The following is a 27,965-nucleotide window of genomic DNA, read 5'->3' as shown; positions in this document are numbered from 1 at the left end:
TGCTCTGCCTCTGATCAGGAAAGTCATGGCAACTACTAGAGAGGAAAGCTGTCATCCCCAAGTCATTTGGAGTTTTACCATAGCCTTCAACAGGAAAAGGGTCACACAAAGTTCAGAAAGGAACTTCAGAATCTGGATCAAGTTCAACAACAGAACTGATTAAACTGAGACATTTTGTAGAAGAAAAACCGTATCTGGTGGATAATATCTATCAATGATGAGATTATATTGGTATTAACTCCACTATAAGACTTAGTAGCCTTTTCTGAAAAAGTATAATGAAAAAGTATCTACTATCATCTCCAAGGTATGACTTCAACAATATTTTCTTTCTAATCCATCATTGACTTTGCACAACTTGTTTTGAACTTACAGGAAGAAAAAATACAGTAATTCATGTTCAGAAAAAGCCAATGAAAAAAAAAGGTAGAGAATATTTAAATTGTATCTCTACTTACAGCAAATCCAAATGATGATGCACTGTATCTCATTACGGAGACAGCTAAAGGAAAGAAAATACTATTTAGAATCACTTTAGATCTTTTTTATATCTTTTTTTCTTCTCTTGTCCAAGAGTTATAAAACTATTTTCAACACATGGGCTTAGTTTTACCCAATTCTCACTAGAATGACTTGACACTTGAAAAAGGACTACAAGGCCTTGTGCTGCAGGAAATGGTTAGGTCACTCGAGAGATGCTTTCCTTTCTTCCAAAATCATAATGGGGCAGACCTTGGCATAGCATTCAGAAACAGTCTGTTTATGAAACATGCTGCATTTCAGACACAGTTTTGAGTAAAAATATGTTGAAAACACAATTTGAAACTCTAAGAAAACTTCTCATGTCTCAAAGTGCTCCATGCTCCAGTGAGGCGCCAAACTCCACCTGGACTGGCTGACAGCACACTGTGCAGGCCCACCCAGACTTCTTGACTGCCATCTTTTTGACAAAAAGCCCAAGGGTAATTCACACAGCCTAAAAAAATACTTCACATTCCATCAGATCACTGATTTCCAATGGAAAAAGCATTAGCAGGAAAAATTATGACCAGCTCTGATTTTGACTGCATACTGCCTCTAAGAAAATAAATGAGATTTTAAAAATGGGGTAACATCTAAGAAAAAAAAAAAAAAAAAATCATTTTATTGTACTCTGTGCATCCTAATTCTATCATCTCACAGTTCCCAAGTCTAGGAGGTACTGTGCAAGGAAAAATACCTTTCAGTAGCCCAGAGGAATACCAGGGAAGAAGCAGGCAGCAATGAAAGAGGCCACCACCTGGAGATGGGACTTCATGGAATAAAGCCTAAAAGTATTAATTTTACTACTCTTTTATGAACAAATATCAGCTAACTTACTAAGAAAAATACATTTTTGTAAAAATAAAAGTACTTGAACTAAAAAAAAAACCAAAACCGGACTCATCAACAACTTTGTCAATCTTAGGCTGACAACCACAATATCTAATTTGCAGTATTCCAGTATTCATTAGAACAGCTTGGCAGAACAGAGCCGCTAATGGTTTGACTGTTCTTTTCAGTAATAGCAAGCTGCAGCTCTGTGGCACTTATCTGGATAAACAGAAATGAAAATCTTGAAAAAATAAGCCTTGTCTTATTGATCTAAGACACAGCTGTGGCCACAAGCATGCCAGATATCACAAATATTTGGCCTTTGTCATTACAGTCGGCCAAAGCACCAAGAAAAGTCATCAAGTTCATTTCCAGACTCACATTTTCTCCGAGTTGGAGAGTGCTGAAACAGTTAGTACAGATTTACATCTCCCTCTCATTGTTAAATCATGATTTCCCACACTTTATCTCCTAGGTGAAAAAAGAAGCTATATATCTTGGTCTGACTTCCCAGGCAAGAGCTAGACTTGACAAGCTGACACTGGCTTGCAGTGATCCAGCTGCAAATTTAAACACTTCCCTGCATAATAATCTATCACCTATCAAATTTTCATTGCATTCCTCCTTAGAGCCATACAGTTTCAAAAACTGCAGAACTTGCATTAAAAAAAAAAATCAGCATTCACAGGTACACACAAGTTTGCAATGTTCCTGTCGTTAGTGCTTTTATATGATGCAGTTCAAAGCCACACTTTTACCCTACTTCTATTTCTAGCCTGCCTCTGTACTGGAATTAGCTCCTCTGTTTTTACTGAATTACCAGCTTTTTTCCCCACTGTAATCCAGATTTCAACAAATTAACTCTATGGTGCCCTTAAAAATGAAGATATCATTTCAACAGGTGATGAAGTTTATACAGACAGCCACACCTTAAGAATGCTTTAGGGGACATATTTGGTGTATTTAAAGCATAAGGTCTCTAGCATGAGAACTGCCTTTATTTTTATCTATTCAGTGAATATCCACAGCACTAGCACACAATCTGTTTGGCCTGAGCTATCTAAAACAGTCATGAAAAACAAGTATTAACCAACAGTGTCACAAATCTGCTTAAACATTTTTGCAAGCTAGAGAATATGGTTGGAGAAAAGACTTTCCAAGGACCCTACAATATTAACCTGCAATATTAGAAGGCCATAATAAAAGTAGTAATGACCATTTAGGGACAGGAAAGATATATATTTTGTATTGTTTATTTACATACTGCTTTTCTAATGGGAAAAATAACCCATTTGTCTTTCTTTCAGTGTCAAATAACACTGTTAAAGCACCTTCAGCCCTGACTTAAGCACACTAATACTTCCAGCTGATAAGTACAGGTAGAAAGCTCACCAGTAAGTCACCCCAGCTTAAATGGGATGTTTGTCTGTGAGTCTAGGCTCTATGGCAGAGAAAGCAACTGCAATATTGGCATAGAGGGTACCAACCAATACAGGTTGCCACAGACTGATCACAGCCTCTAAAGACAACGACTGGCTCCCATTTGAGGCACTGAAGCTGGAAGGATGTTTAGGGACTTCTTAGATTTCTTAGCATCCAAGAACTTGAGACCCCTAGACAAATTAATAACCAGGGGTCTTTATGCCTCCAGTTTCATTGCTGTGCTCCAGGAGCAATGTACATCGCTGCAGGAATGATCAAAGAGCTTTTGCTGAACCCTCACCTTCCTTCACATTCACAGATGAGCCACTGGTGTAAAAAAAAGCCCAGAGATTCCTAATCTCCATAGTGAATCAGTACAATAGGAGGAAACAAGCAATGAGGAAAGAACAGAGCAGGCAGCTTCAAAATCCTGTGGAGCCACTGTCTCCATGTAGCAGCTACACTGCCATGACAGTGGGAGCCTGCTTTTAGCTATTTTATTGGCTAAATTGGACAGCATTTTATTACCTCTACAATAAAGCAGATAATCCTAATGCATTTTCCTGACATTTGTAAACGGAACTTGCAAGCAGTCAGAAACTAAAAATAGAGCCAGCACAGTAAGCCACAGATCTACCCCTGCCTCCACCTGCACAGAGACATCAGTTTGTGAAGTCTGCCAACCTATAGGTCACATTTTGCTCTAGTTCCTTCCCCCCTTCCAAAGTGATCCCAAATAAAGAAAAATACCCCCATTCCCACACATTCTACCCTCAACAAAATAAGGGGGTGATTCATTTCCATGTGTCTCAGAAAAATCATGACTATGAGGGAGGGGATTTTGCCCCTCTACTCTGCTCTGGTGAGTCCCCATCTGGAGTACTGCATCTCAGCACAAGAAGGACATGGACCTGTTGGAATGGGTCCAGAGGAGGGGCATGGAGATGCTCAGAGGGCTGGAGCACCTCCCCTTTGAGGACAGACTGAGAGAGTTGGGCCTGTTCGGCCTGGAGATGAGAAGGCTCTGGGGAGACCTTATAGCAGAGTTCCAATACCCAAAAGGGGCCTACAAGAAAGCTAGAGAGGGACTTTTTACAAGGGCATGTAGTGATAGGACAAGGGGTAACGGCTTTAAACTGAAAGAAGGGAGATTAGAATTAGATAACAGGAAGAAACTTTACATTATGAGGGTGGTGAGACACTGGCACAGGTTGTCCAGAGAAGCTGTGGATGCCCCATCCCTGGAGGTGTTCAAGGTCAGGCTGGATGGGGCTTTGAGCAACCTGGTCTGGTGGGAGGTGTCCCTGCCCTTCAGAGGATCTTGAAGGTCCCTTCCAAACCAAACCATTCTGTGATTCTATGACTAGGGCTCTAACGGTACAAAATCATTCCAATTTAACTCTCTTCAGCCATCTTGTCTCTCATCAGCCTTTGCCAGGTATAATCCATTTAAAATGTGTTCCTGGAGAGCCCGGACCCCGCAGTGACTCTGGGCCTCTCCTTTCCTTCTCTGCACTGGGAGAGCACCCTGGTATCTTTATGTGCAAATGTAGGGGGCAAGAAAAAGGACAGAAAATTAAGTCCACCTCCAGTTCTCCCAGAGATCTCCAGGACCAGTCTGGTTACAAATGAGAGATGGTACATACAAGGAGCTTCTCCTCCTGTCATAAAAATCTCTTCTTACCTACTCAGAGAGGGAAAACTATTTTTAGGAAGCTTCACTTGATGGGACAATCACTCCATCCATGTTTGCTTTGAAATTAGTCTTTTTGAAAGTCACACCTGGATGTCAGCACATAAAATAGCATGGCTTCAAAGCAAATGGCCTGCATTTAGCAGAAATCAGGTCAGCGATCTGAACATCACTGAAAGTGTTGAGTTATTTCTATATATATTACCATGCATATCTTGCGGGTTGTACAGAGTCACAAGCAAGACGAACTGGAAGTTTTTCTGAATCAGAAGTGAAACTGAAATACAGTCTGTTTTCATTGCCCGCTGTTGGTAAAACATCAAAAACTAATGTTATAATAAACATTTCAAAATAAATCCATTCCAAGAGAAAACCAAATGAGTAATACTTTCTAAAAATCCCTCACAACAACTGAAGGCAGAGAACAGACATGACTCTGATGCCATTGATACTTGTAAAAAACGTTATGGACCAGGACCAACATGTACACATACATTTCCCCAGGCATCTTCTCCCCTCCCCAAAATTCTAGTAGAGCAAAATTTATGGATTTTTACGCACATGCCCAAAATTTCTGCAATCAGCACAGTAGCTACAGATGGCTGCTAAACATCCAATCTCTCAGACACAAGTCTGCCAGACAACTAATCTACATGGGCAGATCCAGTGCTATCCATCAGTGTCATGTTCCTCCATCATATTTCTATCCCCAAGTCATTGGAATAACTGTACCAACCCTATCTATATAAAATCTTCACCTCATTTCCCCAGTTCATAATTACATTAAAATGGTAAAGACCCTTACTTCTGAGCAATACCATTATACTGTTAGGTATGCATCTACCAAGTAGAAGCATAAGTTTAATGTATATTAAACCTGGATCTTTAGAATTTGTGATTGATCTGCAAAGAAGTCCCTAAGAGGGTTCATTTTTCCACCTGCCTGAAGGGTGTCACAGTGACTCTGTGCAGAATGAGCTGCAGCAAAGCCCTAGGAGACTTCTGTCCTTGGGGAAGACTCCGCAGTGGGATGTGACGCGGTGAAGGGAGCTCGAGAGGAGCTGGATGTCATGTCCTCAGCTCCGCTACTGCCTGGGGCACCACTGTTAGGCCAAGAAACCACTTTTCTCAAGCTTCTTGGTTTTCCAGTTTCTGACTTTGTTTTCTGTACAAATTCTACACACTTCAGAGCAACGACTGCACCTTCCAGTCGGTCTCTACCGTCCTCTGGACTGTAGGGCCCTGTAAGGCTGAAACTTCTGCCTTCTAAATGTCTACAAAAGCAACAAGGGGAAGGAAGCTAGGATTTACTGCTCCCTTCCTTCAAAAAGAAAGTGCAATCCCACCAAAACTATTAATTAACTTTACCTTTTTCTTCAATTTTTTTAAGGTCTGAGATCCTTGACATGAACAAGTGACTCTATCTACTATTTAATCACAATTTACTTTACTCCCTCCATAACAAAAACAAATCTTCAAGATAACCTAAAAATCTTTGCAGATTCAGTCTGGTAACAAACTCAGTTATTGGTAGTGGTAGAGCTTTCCAGAAGTATCTCTCTTTCCTTGTCTACTGCTCAGTTAATATTTTGGGGGGGCTTTTTTCATCAATTGTAGCGGTCAAATTTTTAGCAGCTGCAAACTTCCATAACTTCATTTACTACTGTGAACTACAACACTGTGAATCCGCTGAAGATTCTCCTCATTTCTTTTTACAGAAAGAGTAGAATTTCAGGGCTGTTGCAAGAGTTTTCCTTTGAAAACTTCAGGATTTTCTATCTTAAATCATTAATTTTTCAATGCTTCAATTTCAGGATTTTTTAAAAATCTATTTTTTGTGGTTCTTGCGAAGAATTAAACATCATTTCTCCCTTAATTCCCATCGTTTAAATGTTTTCTGATTATATTTGTCTTGTGGCTGCATCAGTGCCCCATGGTAAAAGATCAGAAGAGTTCTGTTTCAGGGGTTAAATACTCACAGTGTTGGTTTTCACGCAGGCAGCAGGGATGTAGTTTTCCCAGACCGATTATTCATTATGCCATGGTGCAAAGAACAGCCAAGCAGCCCAGACCTAAAGCTTACTTAGTTTCCTGGTTAATTCACTTTCATCTTCCCATTTACTATGGAAAGAGCACCCAAGCCTCCCCTGGCATGTCCCACAAACAAACAGAACAGACTGGGCAACCGGGCAGGACTGCACAATCCTGAACTATGAAGCAATCCTACTACAAAAAACAGGATAGAATTTATCAAATGACGAAAAAATTATTCATGTGGAGAAAACAGGGAACCAGCTTCCTCTACAATATACAGTAGACAGTCCCAAGAGCGTAACAGTAAAATTCAAAAAAAAAAAAAAAAAAAAAAAAAAAAAACAAACAAGCAAACACTGAATGATAGAGACACACATTCACCGAGATTAAATCTATTCCTGATCTCAGAAAATACAATGCCTGGGCTCTCTTTTAATAGCTGCTGAGGTATCTTCTATACACTAGAAGCCTTCACTGCCACCATTCAGTGAGTATAACACTAAAAAAAGCTCAGCCAAATATACCAAAGCAGTCAATTTTGTACATCACTTCCCAGCACAGTTAGAAATGAACACAAGAAATCTTTTATTTAGGGAAAGCTTTTTGTAAAACCAGAAAGCAGGCAACCCCAATAAGGCAGAATTAAGAGTCATTTCCAGGATTGCTCAAAAGTCCCCAGAGGGGCAATATGAGAGGATGTGCAATCCCCGTGCCGAGCAGGGAGCTGGGAGAAAGCAGGACCCCTCCTGTCCGGCATCCCGCTGCTTCTCACACTCCTGAGCTTCCTCTCTCAGCTGCCAACCTTCTGTTTTCAAACCACACCACCTCAAAAAAAGAACACAAATACATCGGAAAAAAGGAGAAGTGGTATTTTTGTTCAGTTTTGGCTTTCCAGGGGGCAGGAACTAAAAGAGGGCCCATATGTTGTAGCTCCAGTTGAGCTTTATCAGGATACTAAATGCTTACATTTGCATTTAAGAATAGAAATAAAACAACCTGAAGGTCTGTAAGAAACACAGTAGTTTTCCTTCCAGGCACACAGTACAAACTCTCTGCAACTGAATATACAGGTGCACAGTTTAATCTGTTATATTTCAAATGGGGTCACTTGAATCACCCAAAATAACTCAGTGTAACGACATTAAAGCACATTGTCTTTTAAAGAAACTCTGTATTATTGATGCCCCGACTCCAAATATAACAACTGAAATGGTCTAGAATGTTGCAAATACCCGTAACCGCACATTTACCAGGGAAGCTTTTGCAGCTTATACCTACCATCTACAGGCTTTGTGATTTCAAGCCTGAAACTTCCAAAGCCAAAGGAAGCAGTTTGGCCCTGGACAGGGCCAAGGAATGAGTGACAACTTGGCAAAAAAAGTCCCAAACGACCAGAAATGTTGAGTGGTACCAGACACACTCAACAGCTGTTCCTAAAGCCCTGTGGCCAAGACTTGTAACTCGCTGCATCCAAATGAAGGTTATCGAGATTTAATGACATACGAGACTCTCCAAAAGCAAAATTTCTCCCATATTTTGTGTTTTACTGACTGGAGGCAAAGCTAGCAGAGAGGTATTCAGGTTCTACACAGCATAAAAAAATAATTCTTGGGAGTTTGGCCAGTTGCTTTAAAGCAGGTTTTACCTAATTTAAGAGAATATGCCAGAAGAGTGAGGTGAAGGTTTGAAAACACTTATGTGACTTAAATGGGTTTCTGGAAGCTTCAAAGACTGAACTCATATTTTATACATGTCTACCCAAACCTGGAACAGCTTGGACACAGGCTAAATATTTTTACCAGTCATTGAAGGTTTTGAATTGTTAATAAAAGAGCTGAAATACTACTATTATTCTCAGGTTCTGGTAAGATCCTGTCCTGTGGTCACATTAGAAAGATGAAAAGATCCTTTCAAAAATATATTTAAAGAATGATATCTTACACAAGCTACAGCTCGGATGTATTAACATAGAATTTACACGCAAGGATTCAGGCTAATTGCAGCACAACCAACAAAAACATATGAATGTCATTGTTTGTGCTATGTATTGGTGTCTATGTGAAAAAATTCTTGTCAATTAGCTCTTATTCAGAACATAAGCACATTTAAAAGAACATAACCAGTGAGAACTGCACCCCCCAACACTGGTTATTTGTCTCCCTTATTGTAAAGAAGCCTAGTGATTTAAAGTTAAAAAGATGTTTAACTTGAAGTTTTCCAAATTTAAACTGAATTAAATACATCAGAAAAGTCCAAATGCCAAGCACCTCCAGATTCAGCATCCCCTTTTTTTTCCATATTTTTATGCTACTATTTCAAACTTGACTGTGAGTTGCATTTTCAGCAGTTGTGATACATCAGGCATGAAAAGCATTAAAACAAATCATCAGTGCTGCTGGTAAAAAAACCCAAATAAGTCCAGTTTGAAAGTACATAATTGTCCACCATCATAAAACCTAATTCTCAGCACACTACAAAGATTCAAACCACAGGCCTTACAGTGCAGACAAACAGTATTTCATTGGTTGATATTTCAGGTTCAAAATCCACACATCAGCAGAGAAACATAACCCAGCATTAAATAACTGGAATTATACTACAGTATAACCTCTGCTCCATAGACATTGGTTGACCAAAATGCAACATGGAGGATTTAGACCAAGAGAGGATTTAGTTCGCTTTGTCACATATCAGATTTCTTTCTAGCAGTCCCAACTATCCCCCACCTTATATTAGATTTTTTAAAAAAAAAAATAGTCTATCGTGGTTTGTCTACTCAAGTTGGATTCTTCCTGGTGTTCTTTAAATTTAGAGAAAAGAAACACATTTTAGCCATGGTAAACATTTAAAACCAGTCCACAAAAGCACCAGCTAAATTTTCACTTTTTTCACATTAAGAGCCCTTTCTTAGCATCTCCTATCCACAATATAACACAGGTGAATTTTCTAGTTATAAACAAATAGAACCCTGCCAGATAATAATATTTTCACTGGAGTTGCATGTGAACACAAATTTTTGAGCAAAGGTCCTCTTTTCCTAGAATTTCAGTAAAATTTTAAGCAGCTCAAAGGATGCAGCAATGAATTTTAAAAATTTGTATTTATCATGGAAAATTTTCCAAATAAATTAGATTCTATTCTATTTTATTTAATGGATTTTAACTTTTTCATTCATTATATGTGTGTAGAGAGCTATATTTTTCGAGGTCATTCTAGACATATATTTACAATTACCTCAAAAAATAAATGAAAACAACTAGAGTAGTCTCCCTTTTTCACAGATAAGGAAACAGAATAAGTTTAATAGCCAGAACAACAGGAAAAAGTATAATTGAAAAGGCAGCTGGGGCTGGGTGGTTGGCACAGACTCATACACCATCCTGTCTTACTAAGTAACTTTCGCCAAAACCCTTAAACATTCCCTTTTTAAGGATTCTTATCAATAAAATGGGATGACAGTACTTCCACGCTTCAGAATGTTACACACAGGGAAAATCATTTTACCATATGGAAGCATCTAGTAATTCTACAAAGAGTGACAGCAGGCACCATGAATATCTTATCTATTTGAATAAACTGTTTAGTATTATCATCTGCCTTCTATGTTATTTCACATTCTTGAAGCACTGCCTTAACTTTTAGAAATGCAAACTTTTAACTACAGAAAGTGGTAACCCAATTAGAAATGATCCACATGATCTTTATGGCATTCCCACAGCTTAAGATACTCTATTTTTATACTAGAAGTATTTCAACAGACTCCTGATAATCAAAGCAGACTTCCTTTTGCCCAGAAATACAGCAGTACTGCTGAAAAACATTCATGCTGAAAATAATTTTGTATTGCCCTTTAACTTGCATTATTATAATGTAATTAGAATTCCTGAAACTGATGTGATGAGTGTAGCCCCATCAATGGGTTATTACAGGCTCATTTTTGTCCTGCTGAAACCTCCCAAACACAAATGCAGTGAGACCCAGGAGTGCAAAGGTGACTATTTTAAGCACCCTCCATTTTAGATACCTTTGAAAGGTCCTGAATTTGGAACACAGAAAAATGAATCCACACAAAATCGTCAGTTGGAGACCCAATAATTTAGACACCCAAAATAATTATGAGAAAGAGGTATTAAAAACTACATTCAGACTCAGGTAAATGAGAATATATAGACAGGTTGATACTCTTTTTTTCTTTTTTTTTTTAACAATTTCTAGCGTAATGATATATCTGTTTTCTATTTTTTTTCAAAAATCACACAAATGCAACAGGAAATCTGTCAGAAGGAATGAAGGTAAAATAAGATATTTGCTTGTCACTTTCTTTGGTATTTTTATCTGGTTCCTCCCTCAACGAACAGGTGGTTCAGTTCTGCAATTCTGTTCTCAAGGAAGACAAACAGAATTAGAATAAATCCTCTGCACATACACATTTGTGATTGAGAAATCTAAGGCTGTTACCCTGGCTGGAACCCATCTGTGCCTGATCCTGGGACAAGGATCCTGGGACAAGGAATGCCCACTCTAACCTGGAAGCCAGAGGAGACAAGAGCATGATCTGATGTAGGTCAACCCCACACAGAGTGGTACAGGGTCTGCTGCTTGAGAATCCACTGTTCTGCTCTATACAGGAACCAGTGCCTTCCCCAGAACCTCCTACACTGGCCAATGGTACAACCAAGTCCTACTGTCAGTAGGAACACAAAAGAGCAGAGTAATAATGCAAAGATTGACAGGTTTTCCCTAACATAATTTAAAAAACCAAAAAAAAAACCAAAAAAAAAAACCAAAAAACCCAACACAAAACAAACAAACAAAACCAAAAAAAACCATCCAACCAAACAAAAAAAAAATCAAAAAACAAACAAAAAACCAAAAACCCAAAGAATAAAAAACAAAACAAAACAAAAAAAACAACTTTAAAAAACCAAAAAAAAAACCAAAAAAAAAAACCAAAAAACCCAACACAAAACAAACAAACAAAACCAAAAAAAACCATCCAACCAAACAAAAAAAAAATCAAAAAACAAACAAAAAACCAAAACCCCAAAGAATAAAAAACAAAACAAAACAAAAAAAACAACCAAAAAAGCAAACACAAAACCAGAGGCTTATATTAATTTCTCTATGCATGGCTTTTTCTGAATATGCAAAGAATGGAACATGGTGCGTGAAGACAAAACCAGAAGAAATTCACACTCATGACATTTAGTCTCATATTAAACGTTCGCGCTCTGAGCATTTTAATGACCTTAGAAATATGAAAACAAGGAAGGTTTTATCTGAAAAGCTTTGGTCATTGAAAAATAGTTAGTCATCTTCACAGCCTTTTTCACCATCCCTATCAATTTCAGAGATAAGACACATATCACGGTACCCCCCATTTTAATTAGATGGCTAGAGAGCTGCTCCAGAACCAAAACAAGCTGCCAAATACAATTAAGCAGGCTGCCAGAATAGAGCACAATATTACTGAGATTTTCTTTTCACAAACTGAGATTAAAAATGCAAACCATCCCAGACAAAACTTTAAAACCCGGATGTACATACACATTTGAAAAAAAAAGGTTCCAATTTAAAGATGTTTTTTGGTGTAAAAATGCTTAGATAACCTCAGCTGGCTGTGAAAGTGGACATCTGGTCAGACTTCTCCAGCTGGAGACACACACGTTTTAGCACACAGGATCCTGAAGGGCTGTTCTCAGAGGTGAAGATGAGACACAGAGCATGGCATGCTAAGGACACCTCTAGGTACTACCAGACAGGACATAAGCTACTCCATACCCCAATAAATCCTTCCATTTCATCTTCAGTTTTAACAAATGAACAGTTCTGTTCCTGCCATTTAATTTCTTAAACTTGTGTAACTCTCGCGGGGCCATTCCCACACTCTAAGAATCTGCACTTTAAAAAAATGCAAAATCACTTGCAGTCCCTTTAGTGTATGTTCAAGAATTCCTGTATGTGGTGTATTTGACAAGGCACTGAAATTCAAACATGGAGGAGTTGTACTGGAATAAAGTAATACTAATTTTGGAACTGAGGGTAAATTGGGAAACCTGTCACAATTTTACACAATAAGTTTTGCTAATAAGCCTAAAAACTGCTCGAACAACTATGGTAGGTCTGAATCAGCAAATATTTTCATTATTTATTTCAGTACTGTCCTATCAACATCTATTTACATTTTCTATATTGTCAGACAGTTTGTCTCCTGGATTCTTACACCATAAACTCATTTCTATGGTCAGATCTGGAAACCAAGAGGTGAATGAAAATATTAACTTCTTGTTTATTCAGTGAGTCCAACTGGCAGATTTTACCACTTATTTCTGTATATTGTATCATGGGTTCTGATCAAAGTGACATTTAACTAACATTCCTATCTCTATTAGGGAAGATTATCTTATTTGCCCAAAGTAGTTAAATAGTCCAGGTAACTGCAAGTAAAATGTATTGATAAAGAAGGGAGGAAACTACAAGTTTATATATTGCTACTCCTGTGTGTAAACAAACTGGTGAACATTTTAACTTACACCAAAGTCAACAGGGCTCTGAGGGACAAGAGGTTTGCTCACAAAATAATTGGAAAAAATAGGATCTACTATGTATAAAGCCATTTATTTGAGTTCTCTAAGCACAGAGGAAATGAGACTTGCTGACTGCTTCTTAATGAAGGCCACTTTGCAAGCCCAAAAGTGAAGATAGGAAGCCATACAAGTATAAATCTTTAAGATAGACACTCCCTACAGCTCTTACTCGACAAAAGCTAGCCACTCTTAAGTTTTTTTTAGCATTGTCTTCAATGGAAGGCATGTTGGTTGTATGACAATTTTCATTTTTTCTATTCCCAAATACACTTTAAAGTATGCAAGTCCAGAAGATTCTTTCTTTGCTGGACCTTCTTTGCCTGTGCTTTTTAAACTAAGCGACATTTTCCATGTTTTGTTAGCAGGATTTCAGCTCAACAACCAGAAGATAGCAGACTCTTGCTTTACTTCTCATACAGCTGCTGAAACCTAAAGAAATCTTAAAGTTTGAACTGGATTATTATTAATGCTCCTTTAATACACAGCACCAAGCAATGAAAATTTACCCTTCTTATGCAAATTTAATTAAACATCCAAGTTCTGAACGCAGACAATTCTGCTACATAAATCAAAAGTCAAGAAGTAAAAAAAAAGGAAATCTTCGGTGTGTTGTTTTTTTTTTTAATCTTTTTAGGTTGAAATATAAACAAACCTTCTGGGAGAGAAGCGACTGCCTGATGTCTCTCTGCTGAATTTAACTGTAGGAAGGAATTGCAAGCCCTTCATACAAATCTTTTCCTCAGACAACGTGCTAATCTTGACAATCTATTGCTAAGGGCCGCAATAAAGAAGGCTGTCATCAATCCTACTTCAGTGGTGTGATACGGAGAGCAAGGATGACACAGACACGCTGTACACACAAAACAGCACTGCACTCAGGCTTAGGATACAACTCCAGAGAAAACTCAGAATATTAAGTTAGCTGTGGGCTCTAAGTCATTAAGTAAAAATTACAATGAAATGCGAGTCTTAGTAACAAATTTCCTTCGTTCTGTGGTTTTTAATTAAGCCGTTGTAGTAGCGTTTTAATGCAAGAACTCTAAATAAACCTTCTTGGAAGCATGTAATGCTGATTTTCTAACAAAAACATTTTAAAACTGTTACAGTCTTCTTCCAGCTGCACAATCTTGCAACGGTTGCTACCAGACAACAGGTAGCAGTAGGAAATCCTACTCGGCAGCTGTCAACAACAGGAAGATTGTAACAGCTTCCCTGAAGGATGCAGAGCAAAAGGAAAGACACAAATTTTTGACATACCACACTACTTTGCCTCTCTCCAATTTTAGAGTAATTGGCTTGACATGCCTACTGCTAATTGTGATCAAAGTAAGGGAAAACTTCCAATCCTGTGTCTATGAGATGAGCTTAATTTGTTTGGACAAAAATTGTCCAGGCAACATCAGAAAAAATGTGATGATAAGACAGGAGGATATTGCAAAGTTGTACGTTGTTATTTACAACATGTAATTATGTCAATAAAGGTTGAACTACATCAATTATTATTGTGTTCCATGCACAACTACTCCAAGGAGCAAGCTCTTGAAAAGTGCTAGAAACATACTCCCAGGATAAAACCCTTCATGTCAAACAGAATACACCTCTTCTTTTAACATACAAAGGGCTTTTGCTGTTTCTCTTCTGATTTTTTTTTTTCCGTTATACAGGCTTATTATTAGCATGAAACAGCATCAAAACTAAGAAGAAAATTTCTACATTTCACTATACAAGGAATGTTTAAAGCAGAACTGACATGTACCTGACTTGCAATCAAAATGACCCTCAGCACCAACAGCCCATGGAGTCATCTAAAATATCCTGACTTAATCTTTCTAAAATGATAAGCATAGCCTCTGAAAATCCAGTCTCAAGTTTTCTGCCAGTAGCACTTCTGAAAATGGAGCTAACTGTAAAAGGTTTAACAGGTCTTCTACGATGATGACACCAACAGTTCTAAAAATGTTTTTTGGCAGTGATGTATTTTTAAAAACATTACTTCAGATTATTGTTGGCAATGATGTATTTTTAAAAACATTACTTCAGATTATTTAAAGTGAAAAAACACACACACATTTTTATTATTCTTAAACCCTCATCTGCTCTGCTTTTAGCAGTCAGCCAGTAAGTAGCCATTCTCTGGCTCTATGACACGTTTCTTAAATACCTCCAGGGATGGTGACTCCACCACGTCCCTGGGCAGCCCATTCCAATGCTGGATAACCCTTTCAGTAAAGAAATGTTTCCTAATATCCAACCTGAACTTCCCCTGGCGCAACTTGAAGCCGTTACCCCTTGTCCTATCATCTGTAACTTGGGAGAAGAGACCGACCCCCGTCTCTCTACAGCCTCCTTTCAGGTACTTGTACAGAGCGATAAGGTCTCCCCTCAGTCTCCTCTTCCCCAGACTGAACAACCCCAGTTCCCTCAGCCTCTCCTCGTTTTGCATTTATAAATCACATTGAGAATACTGGCTTATTTATAAAAAGAGAAACCTAGAATTACTAACACCTGAATGCTGGATTTGTACTTAAAATTTAAGTGGTGTGAATTTGTGGTTACTAATTCTGATCTTTGAGTCCGAGATTAATTTATTAGGACTGGTAGCTTTTGGGATGGCTGAGAACTGTAACACCATCGGAGCATTTCACATTGGCCAAAGAAGTCTTGCTCACTATTCTCACTGTGCCAGACTCACTGCTTCCCTTTGTGGCGACAAAAGGCTTTGAACTTTCTTGGCTGATGCACCGATACGGCTTCAGTCCAATTCCCTCAATGATGCAAACACCGCTGCCCCTAGTGATTTCAGCTGCCTGATGAAGAAAAGATGTTCCTTTTGCAAAGCATTCCAAGCCAAAATAGGTATTTCATATTCAATTACAGCTATAATTATGTTAACTTATTCACTGCTTTCGATGACCCCTCAGTCTCCCTCCCATCTAAGACACCCTTTTAAGTTTACAAGTTACTGTATTGGTTTCCTGCACTGCTTTTATTCATTTTTTCTTTCCAGCTGCCCAGTGGTGACAGCCATACTACAATGCCAAATGTGCTTCACAGCAAACAGAAGAGAAACTGCAGTAAGTTCATTCAGAGAATACCAAGAATGAAATCAGCAGTGCAGAACTAATGTAAATGACCTGAAGTTAACACAGACCAGATGATTCGTTTCGCAACAGGCAGCAAACAGTCCTAAAGAGAAAAGTTCGTTGAGTCAACTAGAAGAATATATACATGGAACAAATCAAAACAATTATATAAATTCTCAGTAAAATTATTCAACATGCCAATCCAGTTTCCCTCTCTAATTCAGGTTCCACCTATCTAAAATACAGTCTTTATCATTTATTGATACAATTAGTTTGTCCCATTCAGACAGGAGTCTCATTTAGCAGTCAGCAACACTGACTGATTTTTACGCTTTAAGAAAAGGTTAAATATTTACCATAAGTCTGATTATTTGCAATTTTGGATCCAAGATTAGTCAGACTAGAATAGCTAGGTCTTTAACACTTTGTGATGTTCAGATGAGCTCTCAGAAAAGCTATTCTACTGGTGCTAAATTTTTTTCAAATTTCTGTCTTGCAGCTGACCTAAAGTAGATGCACAGCATCTGTTTCCTCTTGGCACCAGTTTCAATTTATACAGCTCCCTAACAAAAAATATACTTTCTGCTTAAAAAATCTCACTGTAAAACCACAGATTCAAACAAAGAACCTCAAATACTTAATTACCTTCATACGGCTATTGGAAAGAAAAAAAATGTATTCCTGTACAATGATACAAGTGGCTTGGGTTGTTTTGAAATATGAAATACTACTCTATAACCTTTTCTAAGCCCTTTTCAAAGCAAACCCACTGACAATGACAAAGGCTAATCTCTATGCCTGATGAGTCTCCATCTTCTACACCATGGTATTTACAAAATCTTGTTGACTTGCAATGACTCACCACACTTCTAGAGGATTCCTGTAGCTTAAGAAAGATTTACATAGCATTGCCATCGGATAAATGAGAAGAGAAATGACAATTAATCATAAAATGTAAAAGTGGTTACAGACCTGTTCATTCTATCTCATTTTAATATAGAATTTGTCATTAAAATCAGGTCTTATCCAGTGCCCAACAAAACCAATGGAACTCAATGGACTTCAACAGATCTTAGTATACACCAGACTAGATCTACAATTTATTTAGAAATACTATTTTGTTATTCATTTTCCATGTAATAAGCACGTATACCTACATAAGTAGGTATTTCTAAAGTACCATGTAATAAGCACGTATACCTACATAAGTGGATTTTTAACCTTTTCTAAAAAATGCATTAAAATCTACTAAAAGTGAAGCAGTGGCCTAATTCACTCTTGAAGGTGGCTCACTACAAAGCTTTCGATTTAAAGATCTTCAAAGAAAATGCCTTATTTTTGAAGCTAATCTACTCTAACAAAATGAAAGCACTTAACGGTCTTTCAATGTTACTTAAGCCCTGTGTCTGGAATACTGATGTTTCAGTAATTTTTCCACAACTTGAGAACATTTTTGATTCCTTTTAAAATTAACTCTAAGAAAAAATTCTGATCCATAGACAAAAAAATGTCAAATTGAAGCCTATCAGTAAGGGACTGGTTCATTCTTAAACTCCGAAAGAAATACTTAAGAATCCACCTGAAAGTTTATTACAGCAAGGACACTGAAAATACCCTTTCTTTCTTACAGAAATACTAATGTAGCTTGAAGAACAACAATGTAACTACGTATTATTTTACAACCAGACAGAAATGTTGACTGAATAAAAATATCTGGAAACACCAGCAAAGAAAATCCCGTATAATGTTAATACAAAAATCTCTATAATTATTTAAAATATTGGAAGAAAAAGAAATGAGATGAAAAAGAAGACATGCTGATTTCCAGGAGAATTTGGTCAATTAATTATATACCTTTTATGTTACTTTAAAGATGCAGCTCCTCTCTTTATTATAGATTTTAGTGTACTGTGTTTTTTTGGCACATAATGACATTATCAGAACATGAAACTTAAAGAAGCATGTATTCTTGTTATTCCTTTGCTTTTTCAAACTACTGCAGAACAAGCACCATCTCCAAAGCTGCCCAAGTAACGAAAAGCACAGTAAAAACAACTGGCCAAAACCAATCCCTCAGCCCCTACACATCCCTAAGAACTTGAGAAGCTGCAATGAAGTACCACAAAGTGTAATTCACATCGAATGAAAACAAACGCAAACCAGTCATTTGTTCACGTCTTCCAACTAAAGAAAAGGACCGGCTTAGTACAGCAAAGTGCAATACACTTCCTGCCTTCCCTGCATAGGGAGGCACAAACACACACACGTTGGGAGGATGGAAGGGAAACCAAACTGAGCTGACAGAGGTGTCAGTGTACTAGATTTGTAGAAACACAGAATGGTACTAATACCAAGCTAGTCTGTGGGACACGCTGGAAGGAGTTGGCCTAAAACATCAGAGAGCAAGAAGGAATAGTCACACTTGTCAACACCCATCACCAGCAGATCTTTCCTCAGGTCCCCGCCTTGTGTCATCAGCAGAAAATGCTTCAAATTAGGGAAAGCAAAGGGAATTGTACACGGTATTAAACAAAGTCTTCAAACTCAACCCCCCCCCCCCCGCAAGCCAGCTACTCTTTTTCCAATCTAACACAATATATGCTGCCAAAGCAAAGCACGAGATCAACATTCGGCCGGTTAAGTTGCAGGTTCAGAATAACAGACAAGGTGTTGGCTTCAGCTTGGGCAAGCCTAAGACTTCTGCTTCGTCCATTTATGACACATCTTCAGCTGTTGCCATGACAACACTGACATCTCCCCATGCTGTGAAGTGCTCTTAGTTTAAATATTGTATAAATGAACATAAATCTTTCATATATCTCATGCAGCTATTGTTTGTGAAATGGGGACAGCGTTCCTTTTCTCGTTTTGTTAGAGGAAGAAAAATTATACGAATCAGTCATACTGTTATTCACTGAACACTGAAAAATTTCAATAGCCCAACCCAGCATAACGTTAATATTTTTTATGAAAAGCAGTATAGTAAGGCTCTCTGCAGGAAAGGATTGTTTAACAAATTTTCTGTCCTGAAAAATTCAGGTATGTTGGAAAACAAGACCTGCATGCTAACTTATTTTCCATGTAGAACCTTAAGGTAGCTCATGTAAAACAATTTTTTAAAATTTTTTCATATTCTAAGTGAGCACTTTAAAGAGATTTCCAATTAATAGATTTTGATACTTTAATTTTTAATTCCTTTTGAATATTATTCATAAACACTGAACATTTTCTTAGGATAACAACACTCCCATCTGTCTTTAGCTGAGTTTCAAAGCACAAACATGATGCCACGCTTTCTCTCAGGGCATTCCACACTTGAGAATCAGTAAAGACCCTTGTAGACAGGGTAGAGCTTCTATTATCACATACATGTAAACCTATAACACTGATTCCATTATTTTCAATTCTACATTCATAATAGTATTTGAGATAAAACTAGAAATAAATTAGATCTTCCTAGTTGACTATTTGATACAGAAATTTTAGAACACATACACAAACACAGAGAAAAAAGAACAGTCAGCCCTTTAAAACAAACAAACAAACAGTACTTTTTCTACTGCAAAGGCCTCTGAAGAGATCCATGTAGGTACCATGATGTAAAACTGGCACCCAATGCATCATATGCTGTTATCACTTTACATCACTGCTTTTCATACCTATTGGTTGTTTTAATAGAGTCATCTTCTAGGAGGTGGACGTATGTATTTGCAGACAGAGCTGATAATTTCCACCCACATTGGCACAAAACAAGGATAAGGTTTTTTAGGATTCAGTGTAGCTCATAGGATCGCACGTACTGCACCAGACACTGTTCACATTACACACAGTCTGTTATAACTACCCCTAATAAATCCAAATACTTCAGTTCCTTTGCCCACAATGGAAATCAACCTCTTGTGTGAGTCCTCTATCCTCTGCCCTTCTGTCAATACAGAGAATATGGAGCTTCCATTAATGTCTCATAACATATATGTAAATTTTCTATTACTTACATACAGATATTCCAGAATAAGATGACACTGAGGAGCAGAGTATTTTTGTTTGCAAATACACAGAAATGCTATAATGACCTATAAGAAAATGCATGAGGTAAGATCAGGCTCCTCTTTAATCACTCCCTGTATTTTCTTTATAGACAGGCAGATAGATAGATATTTCATCTTCTCATTTTTCTTTTAGGCTCACTTTCGGCGGCTGCTGTAGCATTTAAATAGAGTTAATCAGCTCCCTCTGGAGCAAAGGCGAGTACTATAAACAGAGCTGCACGGCTCAAGGGATGTTCAGCAAATGTGTTCAATCAACACTTGCTCCTTCTGGAATAAAGAGGGTGTGCCTCTGCATCAGATTTAGCCCTTGTCTACTGTTTGCATGGTGTGGCAGTCTCTGTCTATGCCATAATATGATTTGGATTGAGGGGAAAAGGGCATAAGGTTATTTTAAAACTGTACTGCAACACCCAATTTTCATCTAATGAGGGTTACCTAATTTACATCTGAAAACCTGTGCTTCCTGCAAAGGTGCAAGTTACAAAAGAAGGCGTGTGCAGGGCTGGAGCTGCTGGTGGGAAGGCAGATTTCAATTGACTCTGCTAGGACTCTCTTTCCATATAAGCGTGTTAATTATTAACACTAGAATAATGGTTTTATTAAGAAAATGAATAAAATCTTGAATCACAATATTATCCTTTTTTTTCTGATGAATGCACACACCTCAAAGGTAATTATAATTGAAAATTGCAAGCTTATGAGCATACCTTTGCTGGCACATGAGGTGATGTGCTGCTTTAAACAGTGACAATGAGAGACAGGTCATTTAGTCATAATATGCGTTAAAGAAAGGATTCTTATGAATGTCATAAATAAGTATCAAATAGTAGTCCTGATTCTGTAAATCCCCACTGGAACTGGCAATTTAGCCATGGTTAATATCTCATTTAAAGTGGCAAGATTATCCAAGTTCTCACAAGTAACTCTCATTATTTTAGTACATTATAGGTTAATTATGAAAAGATTTGGAGCTTTCCTGACCTATCACTTTACATCCCTGAAGTCCATTAAGGAAAGATAACACAGGGCCATTGTTGCACGCAGGCACATAGGTTGCTTTCATCTCTAGAGCCAAGTTGTATGACTCCAATTTCCCATTAATTAGATAATCGTTCAGAGGATTATTTGCTAATTAGCCTCAGTAGGATTTCACCATATGAAAAAATACACACACAACAAAAAACCAACGCAGAGAGACTTCTCTAAACCTGGTGTGCTATATGGACTAGAGTATGGAATACCCTACAGATGCTGGGGGATCCTTCAGCTGTGACATTCCAGGTATAACAACCTAATTGTGTTAACTGCTCCTGGGCAACAGAGTGCCCAGGGTCTATTATACTTTAAAACCATCCAACACCAGGCAGGACTTTAAAATGAGATTATTTTTACTAAAATGCATGTTTAAGCAACTACTTGACAGATCTGGAAACAGGCACAAAAAGTAAGTGTGATATCTAATAGCTTTGTGTCATTTATTAGCTATGGGAATTTCCTTCTTTTTCATGCTGCTGGCAGAGCTGAAGACAGACACAGGAGGGATTTTCACACTCATAATGACCAAAGACCAATTCTTAGATGCAGCAAGTTCTCCAAGCAGTCTCTTCCCAAACAGAAATGCTTGCTTGGGTGGGAATCTTCCCTTGTAAATCTCCCTAATAAGAACTCCTTAATTCCTCAGGTTTTCCTGCAATGTTTAATTCTGACAGCAAGGTCAGTCAAGAAATATTTGCGACTTCCTTGCTATTGAAATACATTTTGGGGCAGTCTTACTTCTAGCTGCACAATGGTGCTTTTGAAACATGCAGCCATTCCTGCCAGTCCTAAAAAGTATTAACACATGATTTATTAATAATATTTGGAGGGCATGAGTTTCTATACATTCTTGCTGCCTACATGCTTTTTGCAATATGACATAAATAAAGGTATTAAGTCAAACAGGCTAAATAAGAAATGTTGAACTGTTGCTTCCACTAGAGCTGAACACGTGGTAAATAAAAAGTATGTGCTGGAAGAAACCTTCTTCTTTTCAACCTTGCAATTATAACTATCCGTGCTTTACAGAATTTCTTTCACAGTCCTCCACTTTCCTTCAAAAGTTAAAGCACAGTTGCCTGATACTCATGTGACCAGTTCTGGGGTTTGAGTTACAGGTTACATCTATAACCAGCAAATCTCTCTGAAACTGCTACTCGGCTGACTAATTAGACATCTGTAACCAGAAAGGAGGAAACAGGGAGAGCGAGCTGTCAGACTTCTCCTAGCAGTAGCAGAGGTTTATTCCCTCACCTCCTCCCACCTACCCAAACTATGGCACAGAGCTTTGGCTGCCGCTGTCCTGGACTGTTCCGACTTGCTGCTGCCATACCCTCCTCTTCCATTATTTCCAAGACACGGGAATGCCAGTTCTGTTCCAGGATCTCCTACTCCCAACATCTGAGCAGCAATGTGCCATCACATGACTTGACGCAACTGAGATAAGCAAAACGATAGCTCAGCCAAATATCCAGCACCCAGACACGCGATGGATCGCTGCTGGCAGCTGCAGACCACACTCTCTGAGTCAAGCCTTTGCAGCACGCTCGACAGCAGCAGCCACAGCCAAGTGTGTTGAAGTTCCAGCAGCATGGAAGCATCCTGCCAGCAGCTCTAGAGCCACAAAAATCCTAATGAAGACATCATCTGAGTTCATTAGCCTCTGAGTACTTAGCGGATGTGAACTTTGGTCACTCAAGTTAAGAGAGCTTATTCAGAGAAAGTCAAGCACTCTTTAAGCAGTTGTACAACTCGGGTGCCTTGGGTCAGAAATTTGACAATAAAAAACCAAAAATGTTGTGTACACATCTACATGCGAAAAAAAGCATCTACCTCTTCTGGTGATTTAAAGGAACGGTAAAAATCTTTACCTATAATACATTCATAAATATTTCTTATGCTACATTGCTGGTGCAATGTGCTGATGTCTTGAGTTACTGTAGATCAAGTATGAAGAAGATAAATAGTACTGTCCTGTAGCACTTGTATACAGCCTGAGATAACAAGAATATTTTGATGACAGAAAGAAAAGAAAAAAAAAAAGTACAAACTGCTCAACAAGAGCTGATAGTTTACCAGTAGAGATGCCTTTCTTAGAGCACTTTAGACACACCTGGATTAAACATGCATAGCACAACACTGCCTTTACTTCCTGGAGGGATTGCTTTTGTAAAGAAGGCACTTAAGTTTTCAAGCTACAATAATGAAATAAAAGATATTCCAGCCTTATGTTCTTTTAATTATCAAGGAAGTAATGACTGCCAAAATGTGTTACGTTTCAAAGTCTTGTTTCTAAAGTTGTCTAATATTTTCAGATCCACCACTGAAGAGTCATGTATGTTTCTCAGCACATCAATCCTTACAATAACATATAGAAATCTAAGGGATATTTTATTATTGTTACAACCTTCATGGCTACAAAGATATTGTAAATAGATTATTCTCACTTTCCCCCATCAAAGATTTCTGAGATACTCTTATTCACATGCATCAAAGGGTAAGGAACTCAGTCTTCAAAAGAAAATATAATCATATAATCATCACCACATATATTTAATGCACATCTGATGGACCAACTTCAAAAATTGGCAATTGTTCTTTCCTCAGTAAATTATTTTACATTTATCTAACCCTGATGTCATGCACGTGATCTGAAACCAGGACACTATGTTACTTGTCCAGCTCACCCAACACCTTCCCAAGGAAGGCAAACACATTTTGTTCAGAAAAGGAAAAGACAGATTACAGTACATAATATGAAATTGTTACACTATCTGTGGCATATAAGGGAAAGGTCCCTGAGTAAACATGATGGGTGTGCTATGGATGTTACAGATGTGGTCACCATACTGTCACATTCACAGAATTCCCAAGGCAAGTAAAGCAAACAGGGAAAGAGATATCCAGAACAAAGCCATCTGGATGGTATATTTAAGCAAAAACAATGTCCCACATTAATGACTGTGCAACTAAGGGCTCAGCTATTCTTCTCTCTTAGTACAGGTAAGCTTGAGGAGGAGAATGCATCCCTAATCTCTGCATTACCATTATGAGAACCACTTTTAATTGAAATTCTCTGGTATATGCATTTGCTGCCAAAATTGGCTCCCCTTATACTTGTTCACTGAGAGTACAAATGTAGTGATGCTTCAGACTCACTTCTGGACAGTGTAAAGGGCTGCATCTAGTGTGCCTATAAATAATTATTACAATTCTATTGGCATCAAACTGCAACAAATTTCGAGTTCCTTGGCTGCACCACACCAACGCCTCTGGCATTAAAACTTAAAGAGCAGGAGCATTTGCATTTTTATTTCCTCTTTCCAATTGTCTGCCATGCAATCTAAAAGGTCTTGTATCAGATCCAACATGCATATTAAAAAAGAAAAAAATCTGTTTTATTTGTATTTTCAAAATAATTGGAAGAAAACAATGGGTACAAAGTTTCATATATAGAATGAGCAGCCCTGCAACAGACTTCTTCATTTTCCCTGGCAATCTTCCTATTACAAATGCAGACATTGAAACACAAATATTAATGTCAACAACAAAAATAATTTGTAATTATATCTATTTGTGGGCAAAACAGATGCAGTTAATGACACCAGTCACACCACTATAGGCTACCATAATAATATATTTTAGAAAATTATATAAATACTCACCTTATAAGTAGGGCTTTTTTTTTTTGAAAGACTCACTACAATCTCCCCAATAAATATTGGATGTTCTAGTGTTTTTAGAACCACTGTATTGTTGTAGCCAGTCCTTTCCCAAGAATAACACTTAAAACTGCAATATATGGTAAGAGGTTATAGAGAGCTTAGAATTAAATTCTACACTTACATGATGCCAGTTCTGTTTATCCAAGCAAAAAGAGCAATCCTGTGTTTTCAAACAGATCAGATTTTATTTTACATTAAAAAGAAAAAAACACTCGCAAAAGACTGGAGCAAAATTTCCAGGTGAGTACAAAACTCATACTGCTCTGGTACAGTGTAATACTGGTTTTGCTGCTGAAAATGCTTCTGCACACATTAAGTTCCTAGAATCTTATTTTATTCAACTCTTATTGAGGAGTCACATGCAAACTTTTATACAATTAACAACTTGCAGTCTGAAGTCATCCTACTTATTCTGAAACTTCCTTTTCTCCAAATATCCTTCCTCCCACCCTTCTGATATAGTATGAATACACTCCAGTAAATCTTGGCTTTATCAATGAAATAACCAAAAAAGAAGAAAAAATTATGTTATGAATAAGGATCACCATATGAATCTGATGATCTATATTCTTCTTTTCTCAGTTTTTATATGCATTTCCTTTATGATATACCAGAATGATGAATTACAGGACTGACAACTGTCATAATAAAGAACTATCTAAGATGAGCCCTAAGTACTTTTGAACTCGATTTTACCGCAAGCCAGCTGTCTGGGGTGGCTCAAGGTTCAGAATCTCCTATGGCTGGTTTTCAGCTGCTGAAATTCTGAATTTGACAAGCAGTAGCTGTTGCATCTTATTCTACAGAATGGAGCATTACACAGACACCAGCTCACAAAACACCCAAACTTTAGAGTAAAACCGCCTCCTGGTGCTCAGAGAATTAACACTTTTTACTGTTACACAGGCAATCCATCAGTATTTGAATTCTCTAGTTAACTACCGTCATGGGCAGTGCAGTTAAACATATATTAAAATATGTAACAAGCACAGGAATTTGAGTTTAACACAACAGGCGTTTGCTACTCCTCTGCCAAAACAGAGCCTCAAAGGATTTCTAATATCAACAATCTGAATAAGAGGTGAGAAAAAATAATTGACTTGGAACCATTAATCTTCAATGAAGGATCTTCACTGGTCAAGACTTATGGCAGCTGATGACAGCAGTAGGTACTGTACTACAAACTGAAGATGAAATCCTGGCTCCAAAGCCCGTGCCAAATTCCAACAGTACTTTTGAGCAATTCTTAGCCCTTCTGACTCAGTTTTTGAACTGTCAGTTGAGTGGGAGGTGTGAATTGAGGAAATGTTTTCATGAGTTTCCTCATTTAGCCATTTTTCCATAACATACATTGGCAGAGCCCAGAGGAAAAAAAAAAAAAAAAAAAAAAGAAAAAACCACCACTCTGCAGACTGTTCACTGTTTTCCGAGTGAATTACTCAGCTTTTTAGCGAAGCCAACGCTGACACCTCCCAGGGTTTCCAGAAACGCTGAAGGCTGCAGTTCTTATTCCTCAACACAAAGAGCCAAAGCCCATGAAAAACTCTCTTTCTATAATCATATAATCATCTGGGTTGAAAGAGACCTCTAAGATCATCGAGTCCAACCATTAATCTAACACTGCCAACACCACCACTAAACCACGTCCCTCAGCACCACATCATTTTCTTGCAGATCCTTTATCATACAGATATACACACAAAACCTATTAATTACAAGCTATTACTGAAATGAAAACAAATGCTTGGAGACTTGAATGCAAAGAAGAAACACATATTTGTACGTAATATCAACCATCACCACACTTCAATACTTACCATAGCTTGAACTTCAGAAATACTTTAGCAGGCTGGGGTAGGTAGCAATTCCAGAGCAAGAAGGCAAAGATGACTCTGACTATCACTTAAGCCAGGAGTTTGCACTCTGGTCTCTGGGGTCCCATTTCCAGCTCTGCTACTGCCTGATTCTGTGACTTGAGAGGGTATGATAAAAAATGTAAAATGTAGATCCCTGTAGGGCCCAAACAGCTTGGTAAGTTTTGGGCTGCTTTTATGAATTCGTAACAGAGAGAATAAGAAACTTCCATCTCTCTTTTAAATGCTTACTTGAAAAGGGATGAACCTTCAGCATTCCTTAGTTTGAGAGAACAAAATGTCAGGATTCAAGTCATCACCCCAGGAACAGCTTTGCTGAGTAGGTAGATAGAAACAAAGGACATAAAGCTGCTGGGTGAAGGCATATGGAATAGGTGCACAGGGATTCAATTTTTTTCAGCAAACGCCTTTTGATGGGTGGGGACATAAAGACATGGAGGAACCCATTACTAAATCTAAACAGCTTCATTTCGGTTCCGTTGTTCCAGCATCTTTAGAGACTGCAATGGTTTCTTGGGCTATGCAGAACAACCAGGCGTTGGGGGAAACTGTAAGAAAACATCACGTTCGTGATCACCTGAGGAACCTGAACATACATAAGTCCATGAGACCTGCCCAGAGTCCTGAGGGAACTGGCTGATGTAGTTGTCAAGCCACTATGCATGGTATTTGAAAAGTCATGGCAGTCATGGCTCCAGGAAGACCTTATTGCAGCCTTTCAGTACTTCAAGGGGGCCTACAGGAAAGAGGGGGCCAAACTTTTTAGCAGGGCCTGTTGGGATAGCAGAGGGTGTAATGGTTTGAAACAAAAAGAGGGAAGATTTAGACTGAAGATAGGAAGACATTTTTTACAATGACATCGCCCATCCCTGGCAACATTCAAAGTCAGGTTAGATGGGGCTCTGAGCAACCTGAACCAGTTGAAGATGTTCTGGCTCATTGCAATGGTGTTGGACTAGATGACCTTTAAAGGCCCCTTCAAACCCAAACTATTCTATGAATGCAGCAATTAGCATTTGCTTATCTTCATGAAGGTCTATGAAAAGGTAAGACCTAGAGTTTTCAACTGTAGGACTCCCCAGGCTTTAACTACTTCATAGTTTCAGGACC

The 27,965-nt window shown here is 38.1% G+C and overlaps 1 protein-coding gene across 1 annotated transcript in view; it reads right to left on the bottom strand.

Annotated features, from left to right (window-relative positions):
* Positions 1-27,965, bottom strand: part of TMEM163 (transmembrane protein 163) — a 103,581-nt gene that overhangs the window by 43,721 nt on the left and 31,895 nt on the right. Inside the window, exon 3 of the mRNA XM_014941197.1 lies at positions 459-502. Coding sequence (XP_014796683.1) covers positions 459-502 — 44 coding nt within the window. The remainder of the gene's footprint in view (positions 1-458; positions 503-27,965) is intronic.

Source organism: Calidris pugnax, unplaced genomic scaffold (assembly GCF_001431845.1).
Source record: "Calidris pugnax isolate Ruff unplaced genomic scaffold, ASM143184v1 scaffold60, whole genome shotgun sequence".
In the NCBI taxonomy this organism is placed as follows: Eukaryota; Metazoa; Chordata; class Aves; order Charadriiformes; family Scolopacidae; genus Calidris; species Calidris pugnax.
Note: the sequence above shows the minus strand (reverse complement) of the source record. Positions and strands in the feature narration are given on the sequence as shown.